This window comes from Patiria miniata, unplaced genomic scaffold (assembly GCF_015706575.1).
Source record: "Patiria miniata isolate m_02_andy unplaced genomic scaffold, ASM1570657v1 HiC_scaffold_7, whole genome shotgun sequence".
Lineage (NCBI taxonomy): Eukaryota > Metazoa > Echinodermata > Asteroidea > Valvatida > Asterinidae > Patiria > Patiria miniata.
The window spans coordinates 14,491,774-14,512,372 of NW_024037074.1; the positions used below are offsets into that span (position 1 = coordinate 14,491,774).

At 42.5% G+C, this 20,599-nt stretch overlaps 1 protein-coding gene across 1 annotated transcript; it reads right to left on the reverse strand.

Annotated features, from left to right (window-relative positions):
• Nucleotides 1-1,453: 1,453 nt before the first annotated feature.
• On the reverse strand, nucleotides 1,454-4,787 carry LOC119718831 (ankyrin repeat domain-containing protein 34C-like). The gene has a single exon (XM_038188249.1). The coding sequence runs from the start codon at nucleotides 3,637-3,639 to the stop codon at nucleotides 1,744-1,746; it is 1,896 nt and encodes a 631-aa protein (XP_038044177.1). The 5' UTR covers nucleotides 3,640-4,787; the 3' UTR covers nucleotides 1,454-1,743.
• Between the last annotated feature and the right edge of the window lie 15,812 nt (nucleotides 4,788-20,599).

A 20,599-nucleotide genomic window follows, 5' to 3' on the forward strand; every position in this document is an offset into this window, starting at 1 on the left:
TAACGTCAGAGTTAGCTGAAACATTTAGGGGCCCAAATCGCACACTAATAATACTTTCAATAATGAAGAAAAATTTAACCACTTTTTTAATTATTAAACTGACTGGGAAACGAGACAACAATCTTGGACCAGGAGTTTTTACTACATTGAAGCAGATATGAGATCAAATAGCTCACGAAGACCTTTATTATTACGTCACATGAGACGTAAGCAATTGCCCTGAATCTTAGGGCAGCCTTTTTTGATTCTTTGGTTCTCATTACCGACCGACTAATTTGATTTAAAAAAAAAAAGTATTGCCGGAGACCCTGTTTGGACCCCGGTCCAACTAACAAAACAATTAACAAGTAGCAAAAAAGAAATGTATGAATCATTCAGGCAATCAGGCTGTGTGTTATATAAAAAACTATCGAAAAAAATAGTACCATTGCATGTTTTTACGCGAAGGACGGCGTATATAGCAACCAGTGTTATCGAGAAGATGCGAGGATGTTGCCTCTCATCATTATGGTGTCCAGTTTACTTTTAAAGCGGAATGGTATGTCATGGCTGACAACACAACACAAACCAAAACAACATTGCCAAATATGGCTGTATAACTTTGTTCCGCGATACACTTTGACACAAAATATTTAGGCACCTTCAGCCAGCAATACAGCCCACCTCATACAACAATAATTGTATGAAATTTGTAGCATGACATACACATTTTTTGTGTCGATTGTGACTACCTTAATGAGTAAACTATAGAACTGCAATAGGAAAAGGCACCCATGCCATTCGAACTCAATCGTGTTGAGATATAAGCCACGGCTAAAATCTTCAAGAGCTCCGATACTGATGAAAGCGGATCAACTGAAATAAAAATTACGCGCAATCTGCAGCATCCCTTTTTTCGTATCATTTCCACCCAAACACAGTAGCTTTAAGCTTTTTACTAATTGGAGATTTTTGTCATTCCATTTTCAATTACCACTCTCCAAAACGTCGCATCGCCTTCTATGGACCAAAATCACAAAGTCAGATTCTTAACCGTTTCGATTTGAATAAACTATACGATGTAGGTGTTACCATTTTAGGAGTGTTCCATTTCTTCAATTTTGCACGCATTGGAATGAATATCAAGAATATCACAAATAATCTAAAATTATTATGACTCTGAAGGCGCGGTTCTACAACCAATATTTTTTTTGGGGGGGGGGGGCTAGCACGGTGGATCCAGAATTTTTTCAGGGAGGCGTGCTGAAATGTTGACCGGTTATTTTTTCCAGACACTTAGGCCTCCGAGAAAATCAATAGGTAGGGGGGGGGGGCTCATGCCATATTTTAAATGGGGAGCGCCAATACAATCATAAAATCATTTTTTTACGGAATTTATTTTTGGGGGGGGGCTAGACAAAATTTTGGGGGGGCTACAGCCCCCCTAGCCCCCCCCCCCCCCCCCCCCCCCCGTAGAACCGCGCCTGTGACTCTGTATTTCGGACCAATTTTTCCGACTTTGTAGTTCTACTTGGTTTCAGAATTGAATACATATGAACAAGGACGGGACCAGCTCCATTAGATTTAGTGTATCTGTTGAAAAGAGGAACAAGACAGTGTTTCGAGATTGGACTTTTTCCGCATGCATACGGTGATCTGATGCCATAGAAAAGACTGATTTGAGTGTGGAATATAGGTACACAGTGTTTGGCCCGCCTTGTTCACATGTACGGCTATTTCTCATTTGCGATCACCTACGGTACATCAGTTACTTTCGGTGGACTCAGAGCTGTGGCTCCTGCTATTTCGAAGATTACTTCTACTCCTTGATGCAAAGGATGTGAGAGAGCGCAGATCTTCTGGCTGCATGGAGTGTCTGCGGTCCAGTTTCAAGCTCCTGCAGGGGCTGGAGGGTCCTGACCGAATCGCTGGATCCCGGATGCAGCCGATGTCTGGTAGAGGCACACTAGGGTTCACCTTGAGAGGAGGTAGTCTCCCGGGCCTGGTGTGTGCCAGTTCATCGTCCAAGACGAACGGTGCAGAGCCCCTTCTCTGCTTAAAGCACTGCCTACGATGCCTAGCGATCAGACTCGCCGGTGCGTCCGCGAGTCCTTCCCGTGGAAGGTTGCCCCTATCCGAACCTGCCAAGCCGTTGGTGTCGCAGTCCTCATTTCCAGAATTATTTTCATCCTCACTGTGTTCAGTTTCCTCCAGGAGATCGCACTGACTACCTTGGAGTTTAGGGCAGCTCGTTGCTGCGTAGGATGAGGTTGTCGATAGCTGTTGCTGGCTGCATGACAGCTCCGAGGGGATAGTGATGGAATGGACGGTTTGGCTCTTGCGAAGCGGCGGTGGCATACCGGGGAGCGACCGCCGCCGGTTTGCAAGAATGGCAGTCATGGGCAATATGTTCTTGGTCGTTTCGACGCGCTCTTCTAGAGGATTAGAATTAGTGGCGGCTAGCTGCTGTTTTGCCGTCAGGGGAGGGATGAAGTCAGGTGATCTAAGTCCTTGCAGGGAAGAGGTGTTGAAGGCTTCTGCACTCTGTCGGCGGAGTAGCCTTCGCGGATGAGGTGGTTGCTGCTGATACTGCGGCGGGCTGGGTGTCCGATCCCGGAGATCCTGGAATTGGAGATGAAGGTCTCCAAGACTCTTAATCGATGACAACGAAGGCGAACTCCCTCTAGACGTGAATTTCTCATGACTTGGGGAAGAAGCTTTTCCGTCATCGGCTGGAGTTGAAGAGTTTATACTTTGGATTTGCCGATGATTGAACAGAGTGGAGGTGGAGGTTTGGTTATCTGGTGGCTCTTTCGGTGTTAGACGGTTCCGTGGCGACTGCGTTCGGGAAGGCGCCCCTTCCTCGGTTTCAGAGCCGTCAAGAGATCTGGCTCGTTCTAGGCCCGGAACACAAAGCTCGCTTGGTACATTGACAGGTGAGTCGTCTCGAGCTTTTCTTGATATGGGCTGCGTCGCTTTACGCGGTGACTGCAAAGTCGAAGAGGAATCTCGGCCGAAGTAAATCTCTGAAGGCGTGATGCACTTGCAAAACGGTGGGCTTTGTGGTAACGTTGGAGGTACGTCCAAATACTGCTTAGTCTCCGGTTCGCTAGACCCCAAGCCTTTATTGGTAGTGATAATAATGACCTCTTTTCCCTGCGCTTTGCAAGCATCTACCAACAACCTCAGGACGCCTGGCTCTCCAGCGTTGACGGCATAGACCAGGGCCGACGAACCCTTCTTATCCACAATCCGGACGTCGGAGTCGCAGTTCAGCAAGGCAGAGACTACCTCTGTCCCAGCGCGCTCCAAACAGGCATACATCAAGGCAGTCCTTCCATATCGGTCCTGAACATTGGGATCGGATTTGTTCTCTAGGAGGAACTTGACAATCTTGGACTTGGTAGTACTTTGGGTATCTTTATAACTGCTCAGACAAGCCACCATGAGTGCTGTGCGTCCCTCATCATTTGTCTTATTCACGTCTGTCCCGCCTTCGATTAGGAGACGCATCAGTCGTAGTCTCCCCAACCAGGCGGCTTTTAATAATGCATTGCCGTCGGTTTGAATCAGCGCCGTCTCCCCCAAAACGCGTTCGGGTTTCGAAGTCATTTTGACGATCGTCACCGCTGGCACGACGGATATTGGATAGTCCTTCATGAGAGCGGTAAAGTTACGAATGGACAAGAAGAAAACTATCCGCTCCTAATCTGCCACCAATATATACGTACCGGTATGTGGCTAAGTGATGGCTATCTCACTAGAAAATTATGTTTTACAAAGACGGTAGCTGGCTACCGACTTGCTCTAAGCAAGTGCAGTCTAGGTTATATCACATGAGTTGGCATTATCCGTCAAATGAACGAGTAGGGAAGCTGCGACTATTGGCAATCCGTCATGCTACAGTAATACGATGTGAGCCAATAAACTCCGCATCCACAGGGAGATTGCGCATGTAACGTGGCTTACAATGTTTCCCACAGTGATGTAGGTACTTACGGTTGATGTGACAGGAACGTCACATTCACAATAAAGTCAAATACAATTTCTGGTGAAGGTTCTCTTGTCATTCCGCTTATCGTGGGACCAGTCTGTGAGCCATCATCCAAATAAATACACATTATGATAATCTCATAGTGTTCGTTGACGTCAGGGTTCCTAACCTGACAAGTCCTTGTCAAGACGAACCTGGTAACACCACTCTTTCGAAAGCACATGTGAAGTCATAGCATTGGCCGTCCACGTGGTTGTCATACCCTTGGCAGCGTGTAGCTCCGAATGGTCCAGTTTATACGAATGACCTTATCTACTTCTCCAAACACGGCGAGCACGCACGATTTCTCCGTTGCACAATTCCTAACATCCTTACAACACAGAAATCAATGGTCTGATGATAAAGGCTCATGTAGGTTCACTCAACTTAAAATCGTGCCACACTTATCGTACCCGGATAGCGAGTCCCGCGTCCCGAAATCACCGTGCCCACGGTTCTGTGAAACTGCGGGGTTGGGGGAATAATGTCCGCACTGATGATTATCAGTCGGGAGAAGTCACTGTGCCGTGATCGTCCCTGAAATTCCCCGGACACCGAGCGTTTCCGCGTTGTCGACGCCGGTAGACAGTTCTTTAAATGCCATGCACTCTGCCCTGGAGCTTAATGGACTCTACCGTGAATATTCATCACGTGGTCGATGATCGTATTGATGTTAGCCCTCCATTTCAGACTTGTTGTAGATTGTTCACCTTCTGCCGACGTCACGATGACGACACGACGCCTCACTGTCCAGCTCATATCGGTTGACGTGGTCGTCAAACCTTCGAAATAATGACAGGAAAACGAGTACTTATTTATTTGGAATCAACGATGCATCTTAGCCTTCTATTTTCGTCAGGCTTCCTAATAATTTGATTGGGAATACAAACTTCAGTCCATGGGCGTCGCGAGGGGGGGGGGGGCAAGGGGGGCACTTGCCCCCCCCCCCCCCCCCCCTGAAAAGCAAAAAAAAAAACTAAAAAAAAAAAAAAAAAAAGAGGCGCGAAGACAAAGTGGTGTAAATTTAATGAGTTGGGGGAGGGGGGCAAAATGTCCCTGCCCCCCCCCCCTAACACTGATAAATCGAGAATGTGTTGAGAAGTACAAGCATTTTTTGGCAAAAAAAATGTTTGCCCCCCTTCTAGAAAAAATCCTGGCGACGCCCATGCTTCAGTCATAACTACTGGCGAATGCGGGAAACCGTAAGAATGAAGAAGTCAAAGACAAGTCATGGTCGAGAGATCGTGTGACACGTTCTCACCGTGTAAACCTATTTCTGAGATTTTAATATCATTGGCCAAATGCACGCATTTTCATCCCCGATTTAATATATTTATTTAAATATTATTAAATATTAAACATTCAACAGTAACTATTAGATACAAGTCAATTTTATTCGCTCATAAAATGTATATGAGACATTAAATGAACCTTAGAAATTTTTTTAGTCATGCTCGCTTACATTGTAGAACTTTGCAGTCGTATCTAAGATTGATCAATTTGCAACATAAAAAAACCTCTCCGGAAATCGCGCTTTTTCGGCGTGGCAGATTCGCTAGATTGTGAACTCTAAACAGAAACAAATCAATACTTGATTGACATTCCATGGAGATCAGTGGTAACAAATTGAAGCCGGAACATCTGTTATCGAAGCAAACAGCATAATGTGGAACCCATACTCTGTAATACATCATACTCGTTCCTGTTATACTCGCTGCGAGCGCGTTGCCCGCAGCAACGCAAGTATGCGCGTAAGCCAATCCATATAACAGCGCGCCAACAGACATTGCAAAACAAACATTATGGAGTTTGCCAATTTATGCTTATTATATGTCGTTATCGTAATTTAAATACAAAAGCGTCTGGTCTAGTTTGCTTGAAAAAAGAAAGTCAAGTTCAAATGTACTTTTCATTGTATTTGTTTCAAAACTCACAGGTCTGTATCCAAACCTTTCCGGCAACTAGCACCGCAGTAAATATCGCCATCATGCACGTATTCTTCCCCCACGCAAAATGATTGAACGTCAAAATGACATCGCCTCGAACGCGTGAAACCAAAGTCCATTAATAACTTACGTCTGCAGAACTAGGAGGCACTTTGTCACGAACGCTGGTCAAACATAAAACAATGCACTCACATCAAGATGAAAACCTCTTATACTGATTTTCATCCCCCACCTCTTGTATGGACTGGAGAGTTTATATTTTTGCATTCGCCCCTTCTATGCTTGGGCTCGCTGAGGGAGTGTTAGACTTGATTTCAACTCGGTAAACCTTCCTGTCTAGTGCCCCATTATCTAGTGCGTGTCTACCTGCATGGAATTAAGAATCGCGCATTGGGGTCGAGGACAAGCACCGATCCCCTTGCGATAACGGTATGCCTATATAGCCAACATTGCCGTTGCAATATTGTCTATAATAATATTTGCCCATAATTGCTGTTACGCGACCGGAGGTATATCTTATGAACAAAGCCCAACTCAAATTACCTGCGCGATATCAAGTCCAGGGAACCGACCACAGCACAAGCCCGGGCCAACTCGCAATGCATTAATGCGGAGGCCGGTGGTAAATTGCTTTTGTCAGCTAGGGTGGTGCAAATAGGCTGTGCATGCTTTTTTAATGAGCGTCGACAGAAGAGTTCTAAGGAAACTCTTTTTATCATTCCGAAGAGTAAATATAGAGACCCAAAGGTAGTGTAGTCGGGGAATGGAACTGAACTAGAGCGTGGGTGTGAGTTCACATCTTAGTAATTCACTGCAATCGTCTAGTGAACCTTCAGAGACACTTTGGGTACGCCCAAACTTTGAGCTAGTTAGTAGTTATCTAACGTGATGACCTTTGCGAATGCAAAGGTAGCCATTTTCTCCGGGGGGCGGGGGGGGGGGGGAGTTCAATTAGTGATAAGTGACCGGCGCAAGGAACCCACAACCATCCACTGTAGAATCTGTAGAATTACCCACACGATCATAATTATTTTAGTGTCAGGTACGGACTACTACATGACGCCACAGTATTTGTTGTCTTTTTTTTTAATGATAAAGCCCTGTCCATACTAAACGTATATTTTCCAAGGTTTGTTTAATTTGATAAATCCTATAGTATATGCCTACCTTCGTCACTATACGTTCGTTCTCATTTGACGTCATTTTCACCAGGTTATCTCCCGATCATTCAGTGTACTGACATAATTATTAGCATTAGATGTCTGGTTACCGGATTTGTACACATTATCAACGTTCCAACTAGTTCACGACGTTGTTAAGCGGAACACTATAGGTCCTATATGGAATTCAGCATTACCACCTGTATTACATTGTAATAATGTATAAGGCCTACAGTTTATTCACCGAGGAATCCATACAACCACAGAGCGCAGCACTCGGGCGGTTTCGGGCGCTGGGTAATAGGTACAAAGGGCGGTTTCGGGCGCTACAGTGAGTGACTAAATGAACTTGAATATAAAACTACCTGCGAAAATGTCATGTCTTTCATCATTATCCACTGTGATTGGTTCTCAACTTGTTTTGCTGAGCATGCTGTAGTGTTACGTATTGGACTGCTTAGAATTCGCTCGTATACCCTCGCCCTGCAAACAGGCCGCTGGGAAGGGCTAATGAATTCACGCTCTGATTGGATAGATTTTGCGTGACCTGAGACCGGCAAGTCATCACGGCCACGACCCTGCGAGGTTTTAAACGGCCGTTAAGACTGAGTCATTCATCACTCTTTTATTCCCATTTATAAATGCCCTTTTTTTTCGTTGAAAAGCGTAATAATGTAGGGAAATCTGTACAAAAAAACTGATTTTGTAAATGTTCAACTCCCGTCAGTTGCTCAAGCTCCGTTTCGAATTCACGAAGGGTCGAAATGCATATTATTCGACGCTCAAAATTTGTCCACATGGTCCGCAATGAAAAAGAAATCACATCCGGTATGGTGTGTATGCATTTCTTTATGAGAAAGTTTTCGGATAGCATTTGCGCGCATTGGCTAACCGCAGTCTTATATAGCTGCAGCCAGATGCTTTATAGGTCATGATAAATTACCCAGAATGCCATCCCCACTTCCTTCACAAGATTCTGTGAAGCTCATCAGCCCTTCCCAGCCTGCGCTCTGTTTGCAGGGCGGGGGTACGAGCGAATGCCTTTGGAGCCCTAGGTTTAAACTCAATCATTGTGGAGCTGCGGGGCTGGTAGCAAATGAAAGAATATGCAAAATTCCCTTTCGGATCCATCTAGTTGCTCGTATAAAATGGGGGAACTAACGTGATGTTGAAGGGTGAAGAAAAAGGGCACTGCTGGAGTGTGGCTGTAGGGGAAGTTGTAGAGGTTTGATTGTCTTCAATTCTAATAAAGAGCCGAGTATAAAAACTATCTTACAAAAGTCGTATTTCATTAATGCAAAATGAAATTTGCATAATAAATTATGTATATTATGCACCTATTCAACCCGAGCAATATTGGTATAGCCTTCGTTCGATGTGCAGCGCACAGCATGGAGCGCGGTATACGCGTATATACGATCATGGCGTTCGTGAAACTGGAGACTAAAACCATATTTGTCGTGCCCAACTCGGCAAATGCTTGCTTGTATTTGCAACTAGTAGCTGATTCCGTTGACAAGCATGCGTTTCCTTCCACTGTCAACAAAATGGAAGGTTCTGTGTTTTTAACGTTCCGTCGTTATTGATAATCCTGTTTCCCGGATTTGTCCAAAATAGGTCATGCGCTTGAAGAGCTTTGGAGTATGTGTACTAAGCTGCCGCGATCAAATCGATCACGTGCCTTTAAAAGGGGGAAAATAACCACCAGTATTGGATAAAACTGGGGCAATTATATCCCTAAATGCATATGACATGAGCAAGAAATGATTTATGATTGCTAGAGCGGTTCCATTTATCCCTCGTCAATTTGCCCGGGAGAATTTTTTTGTCGTTCTAAATCAACACACCTGTCATGTTTGGATCGAATGACGATCGCCAATGAACATGGAGACAATGGCCAGGCCGTGACGACGGCTGTTACATGTTCATAGTTAGATAACTTTTAGAGCACGGGCCAATCAAAGAACTGATAACTATGTTGTTCGATAATACCGCCAAATTTAGCAATATGTTGAAGAAGTGCCTTGTTATAAGGTTACCATGATAAGATATAACAACAGGCAAATTCCATCATCTTGTATTAATAAGACTCCAAACGTATGGAATTGCCGTGTAATTAAACCCAAGATTTAGTTCCCCTCCAACGATGAACAAATTGTGCTCATTACTGTGATGTGAGCCCTCCATTTGCCAATAGACATAAACACAGAACCTTAATATAGCATCAGTTAGTAATGTTATTTGTTATTTCGGAATTTAAAATATTGTTTGTTTTATTTATGCACATAATTATAATGTTTCTTGGACCACTGACAACTGATGCGTGCAATTAGACGACTGTTTTAGCAGCAATGTAAATCCATTCAAAATCAGGAAGCGGCCGTCTGGACGAATCGTCTTCCCTTGCGTCTTCCTTGCCTAGCAACGGAAATTAAAAATCTTGAAAACACACTTGTGCTTGTCATGCGGCGTGGAGCGAACGTGGATTACCAATCATCGTTTGGGAAAAATAAGTTATTACCGACTTGATGAGCACGTACCACGAAAGGGCAAACGAATGTTGATGTTTTAAAACGATGATGCATGATCATGATTCAGATATTATTAAACCGGAACTAGTTGTTTTATCGTGATGAGTCCCTGCCCCTCCCCTCCCACACATCATATTACCGCGAGGTGCATTTCTATTACTTTGCAATGAAGAAAATCAGGGTTTATTTTTTTTCTTTTGAATTCCAGTCCCACGCTTATTTTGTTATACCGATTCCGACTATATGACTATACCAAAGTTATCAGTGTATAGGTGGAGTTGTGCCAAATAGTGAATTTTTCTATTTGCTTGTGAAAAAGTTAAGTAGCTCATTACTAGTGGTGTCAACTTTTAACTTGGTATAGCTCGCGTACCGGTACATGGTGAAGTAAAATGTGCCTATTTCACAGAGATATCATTTCAAACTTTCTAATCGGTTTTAGTAACACATTAGTTAAGGTTTTTAAGATCTCATCATGCACGTCACGGCGCATGGAGCTTTCAAAAACAAGATGCTATTTATTGTGTGTTTTTTTCTTCGAACTTCAAAATGAATAACTACATTTTGCCCCATGCGGGAGATGCTCTGCGCGTTCAGCATTGCATATTGAAAAGGTAAGTTCTCTTGACAGTACAAAAAGACGTTTATTAGGTCTAACTTGAGGATGAAATATTGACGTGTATTTGTACAGTTGGGCTATAACTCGCAGCAAATATTTATTCTTTGCCGTTCTCATTAGAACGTGTTTGCAATAAATCCAGCCATAAACAGTCACAAGGTACCTGACCAGTTTCTATGTTCTGAGTGAATCATACAATTGATGAGAAAAACCTTCTTCACGATATCTGTGTGTGTTGAAATCTAAGAATTGACTTGGGTGAAACAAATCTGTTTTGGGTTGTTCCAATCACACGAACAACGAACATGTTGCAAAATGTTCAAAAAGAATTCGACATGGGTTTTTTGCGTCATTAAGTTCACGAACATAATTATACGTCGTGCAATTTCTGCGCTGTGCGTGCCATTTTTCTCGTGCGGAGAGCGGGTAATAATATAATCTGTATCTTTACAGAACATTTAGTTGTCTGCATTCTGGGTTTCCTAGGTAACGATGCTCGCAGACTCAACAGAATGCGACGACGATGAGGCGTGATTAGGAACGTATGGCGCCTGGGGACATGTGGGTCCTTACAGAAGCTGATGAACCGTTAAGCCCACGCATTGGGAGGACTCGTTTGACCCGGCTACTATTTCGCATTTTTAAGCTAAATGTAAGAAGTTGTTGCAGTCAGTGTTTTTCGTTTGTTCCTGATCCGTCTTTGGTCTTAAAGGATCATCCACGAACCGTCAGAGCCAACCCAATGATCCTGTGTTATCGAATCGGCAAATTAGCCCCGTCGGGAACCTAGACGTTGCAAGTCTTAAACACATACTCTCGACGTTAAGGCAGTGAGTTTTAGTCTGTAATTGGACACCACTCCACACATCAACCGTGGAATTGGCAGATAAAACGATTCAAACAAATCGCTGAGAAACTCATGGTTTCTTCGTAAACACTCCAGGTCAGAAGTTCAACCGAAAGAATTACCAAAAAAAAAGAATTGGCAGACAACTGAGGTTAGTGTTTTACGCGACTTTAGGTTTCTGACCTCATTTAAAATTAACTCGCCCAGGCAAGAAGCTTTACTCGCCCTTACTGTAGCAATAGTTCACCGGCCATGGCTGACTTAGTTTTGGACTGATGTCCATTCATACGAGTAGCTGACGAGTGTAGAAATCAAGACTCGAACGGACTTGTGGCATGTTTTCCCAATAGAATAGACAACTCAATACCGATCCGAAATCTTTTTAATCTCAGATTGTGCGACAATATATCGAGAGAAACAAATGATAGCTGCTTCATGGTCCTGTGCGATGATGAGACGCGGATTGTGTGGGCATGTGTTGCCGCACGGTCTTCATTAGGCAGCGACACTATGAGAACATCAGATGAAAATTCTCTAAAATTCCAATAAGCGGAGAGCCAGCAGGTTGTTTTTCTGGCAAAAAGAAACCAACAACGAGAAAGTCAACAACACCAGCGTGTGAAGCTTAAATGTGAGGCCGTCACTCGCGAGGCTTCCGCGAGGCATTTAGAATCATTGATATTAAAAAAATAATTACTTTGTATTTTTGAGCGAACGATAACAACAGAAGATAACGAGATGTATAAGGAGTGCAGTGAAAGCCACAAAAAGGGACAAACGAGAGACGTCATATCAACGACATTATCTCTGCATGATGGTCGTTCGTCACCAATACGTCCCTCCCAAACAAACCAGATTTTAAGACAAGCGAGCAATATGACGCAACGTGGGCGTTCAATAAATGAAGCAGAATACGCGTTCATTATATGCTCTGCGCACAGCATGTCAACTTGGATCGACCACACACAAATCTGTCCTATTCACACGATTTAGGCCAAGACCTCAGCACTCCCTTCTATATTTAGACGCTCAAACGCACGTATTGATGTGAAAAGTTCTTTTGCCGCTCTAACCCGTTTCCATGCTTCGCCAAGCCATTTTATTTCAACCGTTCCTTGGAAACGTCCGCTAGGTAGATGTAATATCACACGCTCCTATAGATCTGTCCGCTGGAGTATTTATTTCATTCATTGTGCTGACGAACATTGTCACGATGCTTGAATAGGGAAAGAGATCTCGAGAAGAGACTCCATTCAACTGAGTCCAACTGTCCCTTATGCTTCTTACGTTATTTGAACTGTGTGTATTACTTTCACACCACGCACTGCATGGTAGAGGCAACGTACATCTTGGAAGATTCACATGTGCTGAATGACGACTCGAGTCAAGGTAACAGCTCTCGTTAAGCGAGTGTGATATTGCGATTTGAACACAATTGGAAGGTCTGTGATCGTGGATGTTCACACGGAATCGCGATATTGAGACTAAAGCAAGGCTGCTGTTTGCAAAACAAAGGATCTTGCTAATCCCAAAAATTGCTGGGCTATTACGTAAAAACTCATTGAATTATTTGGCCGAAACTTGCTTTTTGCAGACTGACTGCCTTTCATACCATCATGTTAAAGATTCATCTCATAATTACGATGGCTTTATTTCCAACCATTGCTACGAAAACAAAGAGTCATAGTCAGTCTTTTCTTGCTATGAGTATAGGCCCAACTTGTGATGACCCCACACAGTTGCAAGAAAACGAACAGCAACAACACAGTAACCACTTGCACAACATGCAAAACATTTCTCCACTTTTTAACACTGGGCCCTCTTGTGTTGTTCATGTGGCTTGACTGGGAAAGAACAATTCACAAGTTGACAATGAATAGTCACGTTCTGTTTTGTATCAGTCGACACAAATATCAGATGTTAAAATATCAAATGTAACCGGTAGATGTTAACACATTCGAAGATTGTAAAGTATTGGAGACTACAGCGTTACTGCTTTCCATATCATCTCTTTACTCATGATAACCCAATAACTCCGCAGATTGGGGACGCTTAAATCGCAGCTCAATCACCATCGCCTCCGGAAATTTGCCAATCGCGCGACTGAGACGAGTGACCTCGCTCCAATCAAACTATAGGCGCATGCCGTGGAGAATTATATCAATTTCCAAACCTATACAGAGTCGCCGGGCAGTGTGATGATAAGACGATTGACGCAAACTAGCAACAAAACAAGATGCCCTGCACATCAGGGTGACATGCATCGTCAGGACGTATTGGATTCGGTAGTTAGCATTCAAGAAAACCCAGAATGTCAGTCGCCGTTCGATTAGTGACAATTGGCCCACGCATAACGTAGCCAAACATAGGAGCTAGCCTTTAAATCGCTATGGAGGAATGAACCATGACGCAATGCTATATACCCCAAGGTTAAGATTTAACTCCATAAATTAAGCTTCACATGCACCAACAAATCCAAAGACTTAGTAAAGGTTTCATGGAAGAGGATTCAGCCAATGCTATTTTTCCAGTTGAGATGACACATGCTTAACTTTAACTCACAGCCAACGCATGAGGTGACTACTAAGAATGTAACTAAAACGTACATTATAACGGAGGCGGAACGGTTGCCAAGGAAAGCAGAGAAGTTGCTTCAAGCAGATTATTTTCACTTCTTTCACTTTATAGGCCTATTATGCCTCAATGCCAATTCTGAGTTTGTGTGAGCCGGCTTAAGTTCGCCTGACACATCTCTCAACATTTTCACTCTCGGAAGCTCACAGTCTACAGTGGTTAATGTTACAACCAGGGGAAGCTGCACATTAAGTCTTGACAATTAATTTACGCACACGCTTGCTTTTAAAAGCAAAGGAGGAAGAATTCATGCTGTTCACGCTGTGGCACTTAGAGGTAATCCTGCAGGTGGATTCAGAATGACGAATGGAGAGAATGTCTTGAGACGTATTGCAGACGGGTATAAATCCAGGTACCGAGGCTATACTCCGGTAACTTGGATGCTGCAACCTCGTTCCCACGGCTCACTCCATTCAACTTACGTCTCAATGATAATAATAATATCCAAGATTTCGGATTCGACCAAATGATCTAAAATAAAGGCCGGAGAGCTAGAGCGGCTTAAATGAGATGTGCAGTTGACCTTAATTGCATGAAACTGTGACACCGTTTATTATTCAGAAAAATTACGGAACCGAAGTTAATTACCGACATATACTGTACTTTCAATTGGGAGTTAATTGAGCGCTTTACTGGACTATCCCCGCCCAACATTTCGCTCATAACGGACCTGATTAATGGGCCCCTAATGAGACAAATTATATGTGGGCGTGTTTTGAAATATAGTACACTCTAAAAACATCCCGGTCAGACTGACAACCCTTTTCCGGGTCAAAATGACACTTCAAGTCGGGGTAACATTTTCCAGGTGACAATGTGACACTTTTCCAGAGCATTTTGATCCGGAAAAGTGTGATTTTCAAGTGTCATTTTTGCCCCGGAAAAGGGTTGAGCCAAATAGAAATCGGATTCTGACTCTGACCCGGGTGTTTTTGTACGCTGTGATTGGATGGCATTCATTTTACATCATGCTTGACCAACGATGCACATTCATCCTGGGTCAAATCTCAGTTCTGCTCGACCATAATCCATTGCATTGCCGACAGAATACCGTACAAACAGTGAATCCAGAATTCGTCTTTCAATGACATTTCCAATTGTCTCCCATCATAATCCCAAAATCTCACCGTACGTAATTACACAAGATGTCAAATCACGAGGGCATCAAAAGCACAAACCTACTGACATGTAAACGTTACCAATATGAATGTTGCTTCCTTGCTCTGTATTTCAATCAGCAACGCTGATTATAATCCGGGCTATCACAACGTACTTAGACCTACATTCATTATTTCCAAGTTTTGCAAATAATCAACCATGCACGAGTCGTATTTGTTTTCGCCCACCCAGGGTTTAACTATAATGCTTCTCCCCAATTTCACGTCCATTCAGTGACCTACTTGAAAATGGAACAACGTCAGAAATAATCATGGCCTTACAAAGACGAATAAAACCCAACTGTCCGTGGTCAAATCTGATTCTGATCCTTTAATAAATAATACATCAAAGCTGCACACAATGGAGACGAGTGACTTGTTAGCGTGGACGATCCGAATCGGGTCGATTTGGTTTTGCCGCGGGCGCGTTCCTGGCTGCATGCGCACCATATCCGACTACCTGACACTGGTTTTGTATTTCGATCAAGGGGGCCAAAATGAAGTCCGATCATCCGAAAGACTGCGCGAAGCGAACCGTCCTTGGCAAACTAGCCCGAGGAAATATAAGGAGAAAGAAATGAGATAAAGTTGCCTGCTCGGTTTAGATTCAGAATGCCGTAATTAGGTCCAGTCAGGCAGCAAGTTAAGTTCTTATATATCTCTCATGCCTGACAGAGCGCGTCGGATTGATCAAGATTTGTACCATTATGCCTGGCACGTGGCGTATCGCGCGCACTGTCAACGAAGATACAAAATGTGTTTAATGGCACGTGCGCTATGACCTTTAAATGGAATTTAGGGTTTGTGGTAACATACCTTTTCAAATTGTGTTTTTTGTATTCAAGGGTAACGCCAAACTTGTAGAAACTCTTGGCAACGGTATGCCTGCAGCAAAACGTTCCCGACGGCTTTTTTGTTGTGCATCCACGCACTATAACACCCATGCGCAAACCCTGTGGGGTGATCTCACTGATCTCTATCATACTGTATATGGATATCACATCCAGTGATTATAATATTTATAAACGTCGTATAAAATAAATGCTATGTTCAAAATGTTGAGTGGGGGAGGGGGGGGGGAGCAATTGACTTTGACTTTAAAAAATTAATGTGTGTCACAAGGTATATAGAAACAAACTCCAAGACGGGAAGTTTCCCTTTTGAGAACACCGGCGCAATCTTCCCGATATGGCTTCAAATTACTTCAACCTGTGATCTCTAAGCACAATCCAATCAGTATACCGGTGGTCAACCTTCACGGATCCTTGTGGGCCCTTTGGTCGGTCCATTGGATCTCAGGACGCGTGCCTACCTTCCCAAGAGAGCAGGTCGGACTGTACCGTAATTTCCTTTAAAAATATGGTGAGTTTTTTCCTTTGCTGACATCCACTATGAGGAACACGACCGTGTACTGAGAGGGTTTTATTATTCGAAAGTACAGGGGGGGGGATACGTTGCCATGGGGATTGCAAACTGGCACTCTAATCGATAAGGAATAGCGGTTTTGTCATCATAGTTTCGTAGTGTAGGGCAGTGACCCTAAGCGGTGGCATAAATGCAGCATAGTAACATTTGCAACTTTACCTGGATACGTGCCTATACAGATTGAACGAGAAATCCCTGTTCAATGTGAGGATAGGACTGCCACCAAGTACCCTAAAAACTTAAATCAGCCTGAAATGGTGTCGTTCAGAAGAAAAATAGATTATTGCAGGCGGTTTAAACAATGTTCCCGCAGGTACAGTATTTTACGTGCCTTAGGCAACGGAATGCAGTAATGAAACATCCAAATTGTGCATATACAGGGTGAGTCAAAAAACGGAACCCAAACTCCAAAAATTATATTTCATATTTAAAAAGTATTTAGCACCAAAATTAATAATGATTGGAAAGCCAATTTCATAAGGTACCTTTAGATGACAAAAAAAATGACTGAAATTGGTCACTCCGTTCAGAAAATATTACCATTTAAACAGAATGACCCTAAAACCTGTCTCGTTCAATGGTCGTCGCATTTGTCTTCAAACATCACTAGCGATATAATCTCAGTTTAAACGTTAAAAATATTCAACAGAATCCCTTTGAAGGCCTGTCCTTTAAAAAAAGTAGATTTTATAAGTCATATTGTTTGCCTAACCAGGGTTGTTAAAAAAGATATTGTATACTACAGTTGGTGACAGTTGTTGAAACAAGTATTCTGTGGCATTTTCTTTGTTGTTCCAAACAGTCAAAACACACAATGAATTGCTTTTTTTGGACGAGACAGGTTTTAGGGTCATGGTGTTTAAATTGTGATATTCTTTGAACGGATTGAGCAATTTTTTTTCATCTAAAAGTGGCTTATAAAATTGGCTTTCCAGTCATTATTATTTTTGGTGTTACATATTTTTTTTTAAATATGAAATATATTTTATGGGGTTTGGGTTCCGCTTTTTTTTTGTTTTACTCACCCTGTAGTTAGTATTACGTTTTCTCTCTGAATGTCTCAGAATGTCCACTGAGCTGAACATTAAATAATAGTCGCACCTTAAGATTTTGAACAAGTTAGTCGCCTCAAACAAACAAAAATACACAAAAAGTGAACGAACCTATAATATGTACCGTTATTAAATCTTTGCCTTAATGATTGCAAAGTAAGGCGATATTTTATATTATAATGATAAGAAGGTGTGATTTGACTAAAAACATTTGTGTTTGTCGAAAACTACGAATCCCATCACTGTAAATCCTCCATAAACAAAAGTGAAACCAAACTAAATGAAACCGAACAAGCGGGAGCGGTTCTACGTGAAGCTTTTGATATACTTACTCAAGGCTCCTAAATGAAACATGAAGAATTCACGAAATATCCATATTTGGCATGCTTGCTATCGTTTGTTAACAGGGTTGGTTCCCTGTAGGATTGGAGGCCATCTGCTCGTGTAATCTGATGCGCCAGTCGATCGGGATGGCGAGAACCAATGACTCTGTTTATCTCTCATGAGGTACCGGTAGATTCTGGTTCCGACTGGTTATTAAAAAATAAGAAACCGTGTCCGAGACCCTACAAGTGTTTGAAGGAACCTGAAGTAACGAATCAACGTTTCGCACGTATAATTGACATTTTGTAAAATTCCATTCGAGTCGAGTTGAATCATAATACGTGCGTCATTGCCAGCTCGACTCTGCCAAAAAAACCCCGACTGTTACTTTTTGTTTTCATTCAAAGTACGCGCTCATCCGGGAAATAAGTATACATTTTGAAAAAGGTATGATGATTGAAGAAAATAAAGTAGGTGGAGGCACAAAAAAATACACTTGGCGCAATACACATCCGATCGCCTTTAATCCGAATTCACGTGAGTGCGTAACAAAAAAGATATTTGAAATGAAAATAATGTTCTTTACGTGGTTTGTTTTCTCCGTTTATTTTAGCATTATTTTGTTTGTATTATTAGGTTAAATGCAATCCCTAAGCCAGAATCGGTGTTGTATGAAATGCTGATAAGCCATACAAAACGGTTTCTCTGACCGTATCACGCATGTGCTAGTGAAAGGGCAAGGGTGCACTCGCAGGTGAGATACCATAATGATGCAAGAGACGGAATTGTACAATAAGCCCGATTTTATATGCCACCATCTCAATACTAATGCCTGCGCAAATTTTATTCGCCGACTGCAACCGTCATCACTGCATTCATTTTGTTGACTCTTGGGGCTTTACTCCGGATAGCAGTAATCCACTATTTGTACGGAAGCCACGCTGTGTTGGGAGACGTGTTTGAACAGTTCTGCCGGTAGAGGGCGTTTGTTTGCTCGGAAATGAGCAAATAATACTGAGCGGACATTGACATTATTGATAGGCCGAATTCGGGCTTCCGATAGCTCGGCGATTGCAGCCACGGTTAGCAAGGTAATAAAAAAGTGGGTATGACTCGGGGACTAAACATTTCTGAAAAATTTTGTGTGCTTATTTTTCTGTAAATTTGGCATCGAATTCAATAGACCAATTCGCTAATATTATGTAACGGTAGCTGCCATATAACCTTTGCCATTTGGCACGCGCGTGAATTTTAGCTTATACGCTTCAAATATTAAGAAGTTCGATAACATTCATGAAAACAGTACGGTCATTTTTTTTCAGAATGCTTTATCAACGACAAATAAACAGACGTTGATCTCTCATGAATCCCCCAACGGGAAGAAAAGATACGTGTAAGAAAATACAACGACTTTACTTCTGCTATAGGGGCATACACGTACGGCCATTATTCTCGTTGTTCGTGACATTTCCGAGTCTTTTCCTGAGCGACAAAAGCACGGAAGGATTTCACAAAAATCCTCGCTGATCCGTGAGGGATTTACGCCGGGCTGAAAGAATTAAGAAGCTCATTTAATGTCAAAATAAATTAACTTGTAATTCGATACAGATGTATGTATAGTACATAACAGAGACCAAAACAGGAAGAGCAGTGAAGTCCCGAGAGCCCCAGTAGACGAGCTGGAACTTTTCAGGATATCCCCAACTTCGTATATTTGTAAAACCATAGACAAAGGCCTATGTTTATGCCTCACTATCAAAAGGGCTAACTTGGTAAACTTGAAGTAATCAAGTTTACATGTTTATATTTTTTGTATTAAATGATAACATTGTCCAGACTTTTTATATTGAGCATTTTAACAGTTACTTTAACTAAGAGCTATGGAAAAAACGACTGACGAGAACAGTGACAACCACGACAAATAGTTACTGAAATATGTATTAAAACGACATCGGGGACTTTTACAAGACAATGCTATCTCACTTAATGAAAACAATTCTTACATCCGGCTTGGTATAAAGCATTCACGTCTTGCCAGAATCCTTGTGATTCATATCACCAATTCATCCCAAATTCCCATGTCCACCTGGGTAATAGACAAGGATATGCAAACATTATTTTTTTATAGACTAAGTCTTTTAACGTTATCCGCCTTCGTTATGTTAAGGTATCCGATGAAAGGCAAAGAATATACTTAGGACTCATCGAGGGGCGGAAATAAAATCGGCTGAAACTTGATATGGCCGGCACCGCATTACATCGGGACAAGCCATTTGACGATCACAAAAATGATTTATGTGAGTTTAAGGATTCGATTTTATTTCATCGCGATGACGTGACATCATGTTACTAATTGATGTACAATGCACATTTTTCTTTTTTAAATAAGGGAAACATTGTTTTAAAAATTATCCGTATGAACATTTAGGAGTATAGCGCCACCACGAGTATAAACTGCGAATGTATAGATGCGCCATTTAGAGCAAAGGCGAGGACTATTTCGTTTTAGGTTGCTGAGCTTTCATTGTGGATGGAGCGTAAGGTACAAGCGAAGAGAATCATTCCTTTATTCAAGGAATTCTATCTACGCTTGTAAAATACGAAAATCGATTCATGGGATCAGCGGACACAGGTGCCGACCGTACTGCGAGAGATACCGGGAAAGCCGAGGAGGGGGGGGGGGGGGCTCAGTTGCTGACAAGAGACGCTCGCAGCTCAGCCACAACAGCTTAAAATGACTCCACAACATAAAAAAATAAAATAAATGAGAACCCTGATTTGGTTCACGCCACAAGTTATAAATGCTAAGGGGACTCGACACACTTTTACTGCAATAACATTGTCAAATAAAATGCACACGGCGCTTGCGGTGCTATTAAAGCGATCAATCAA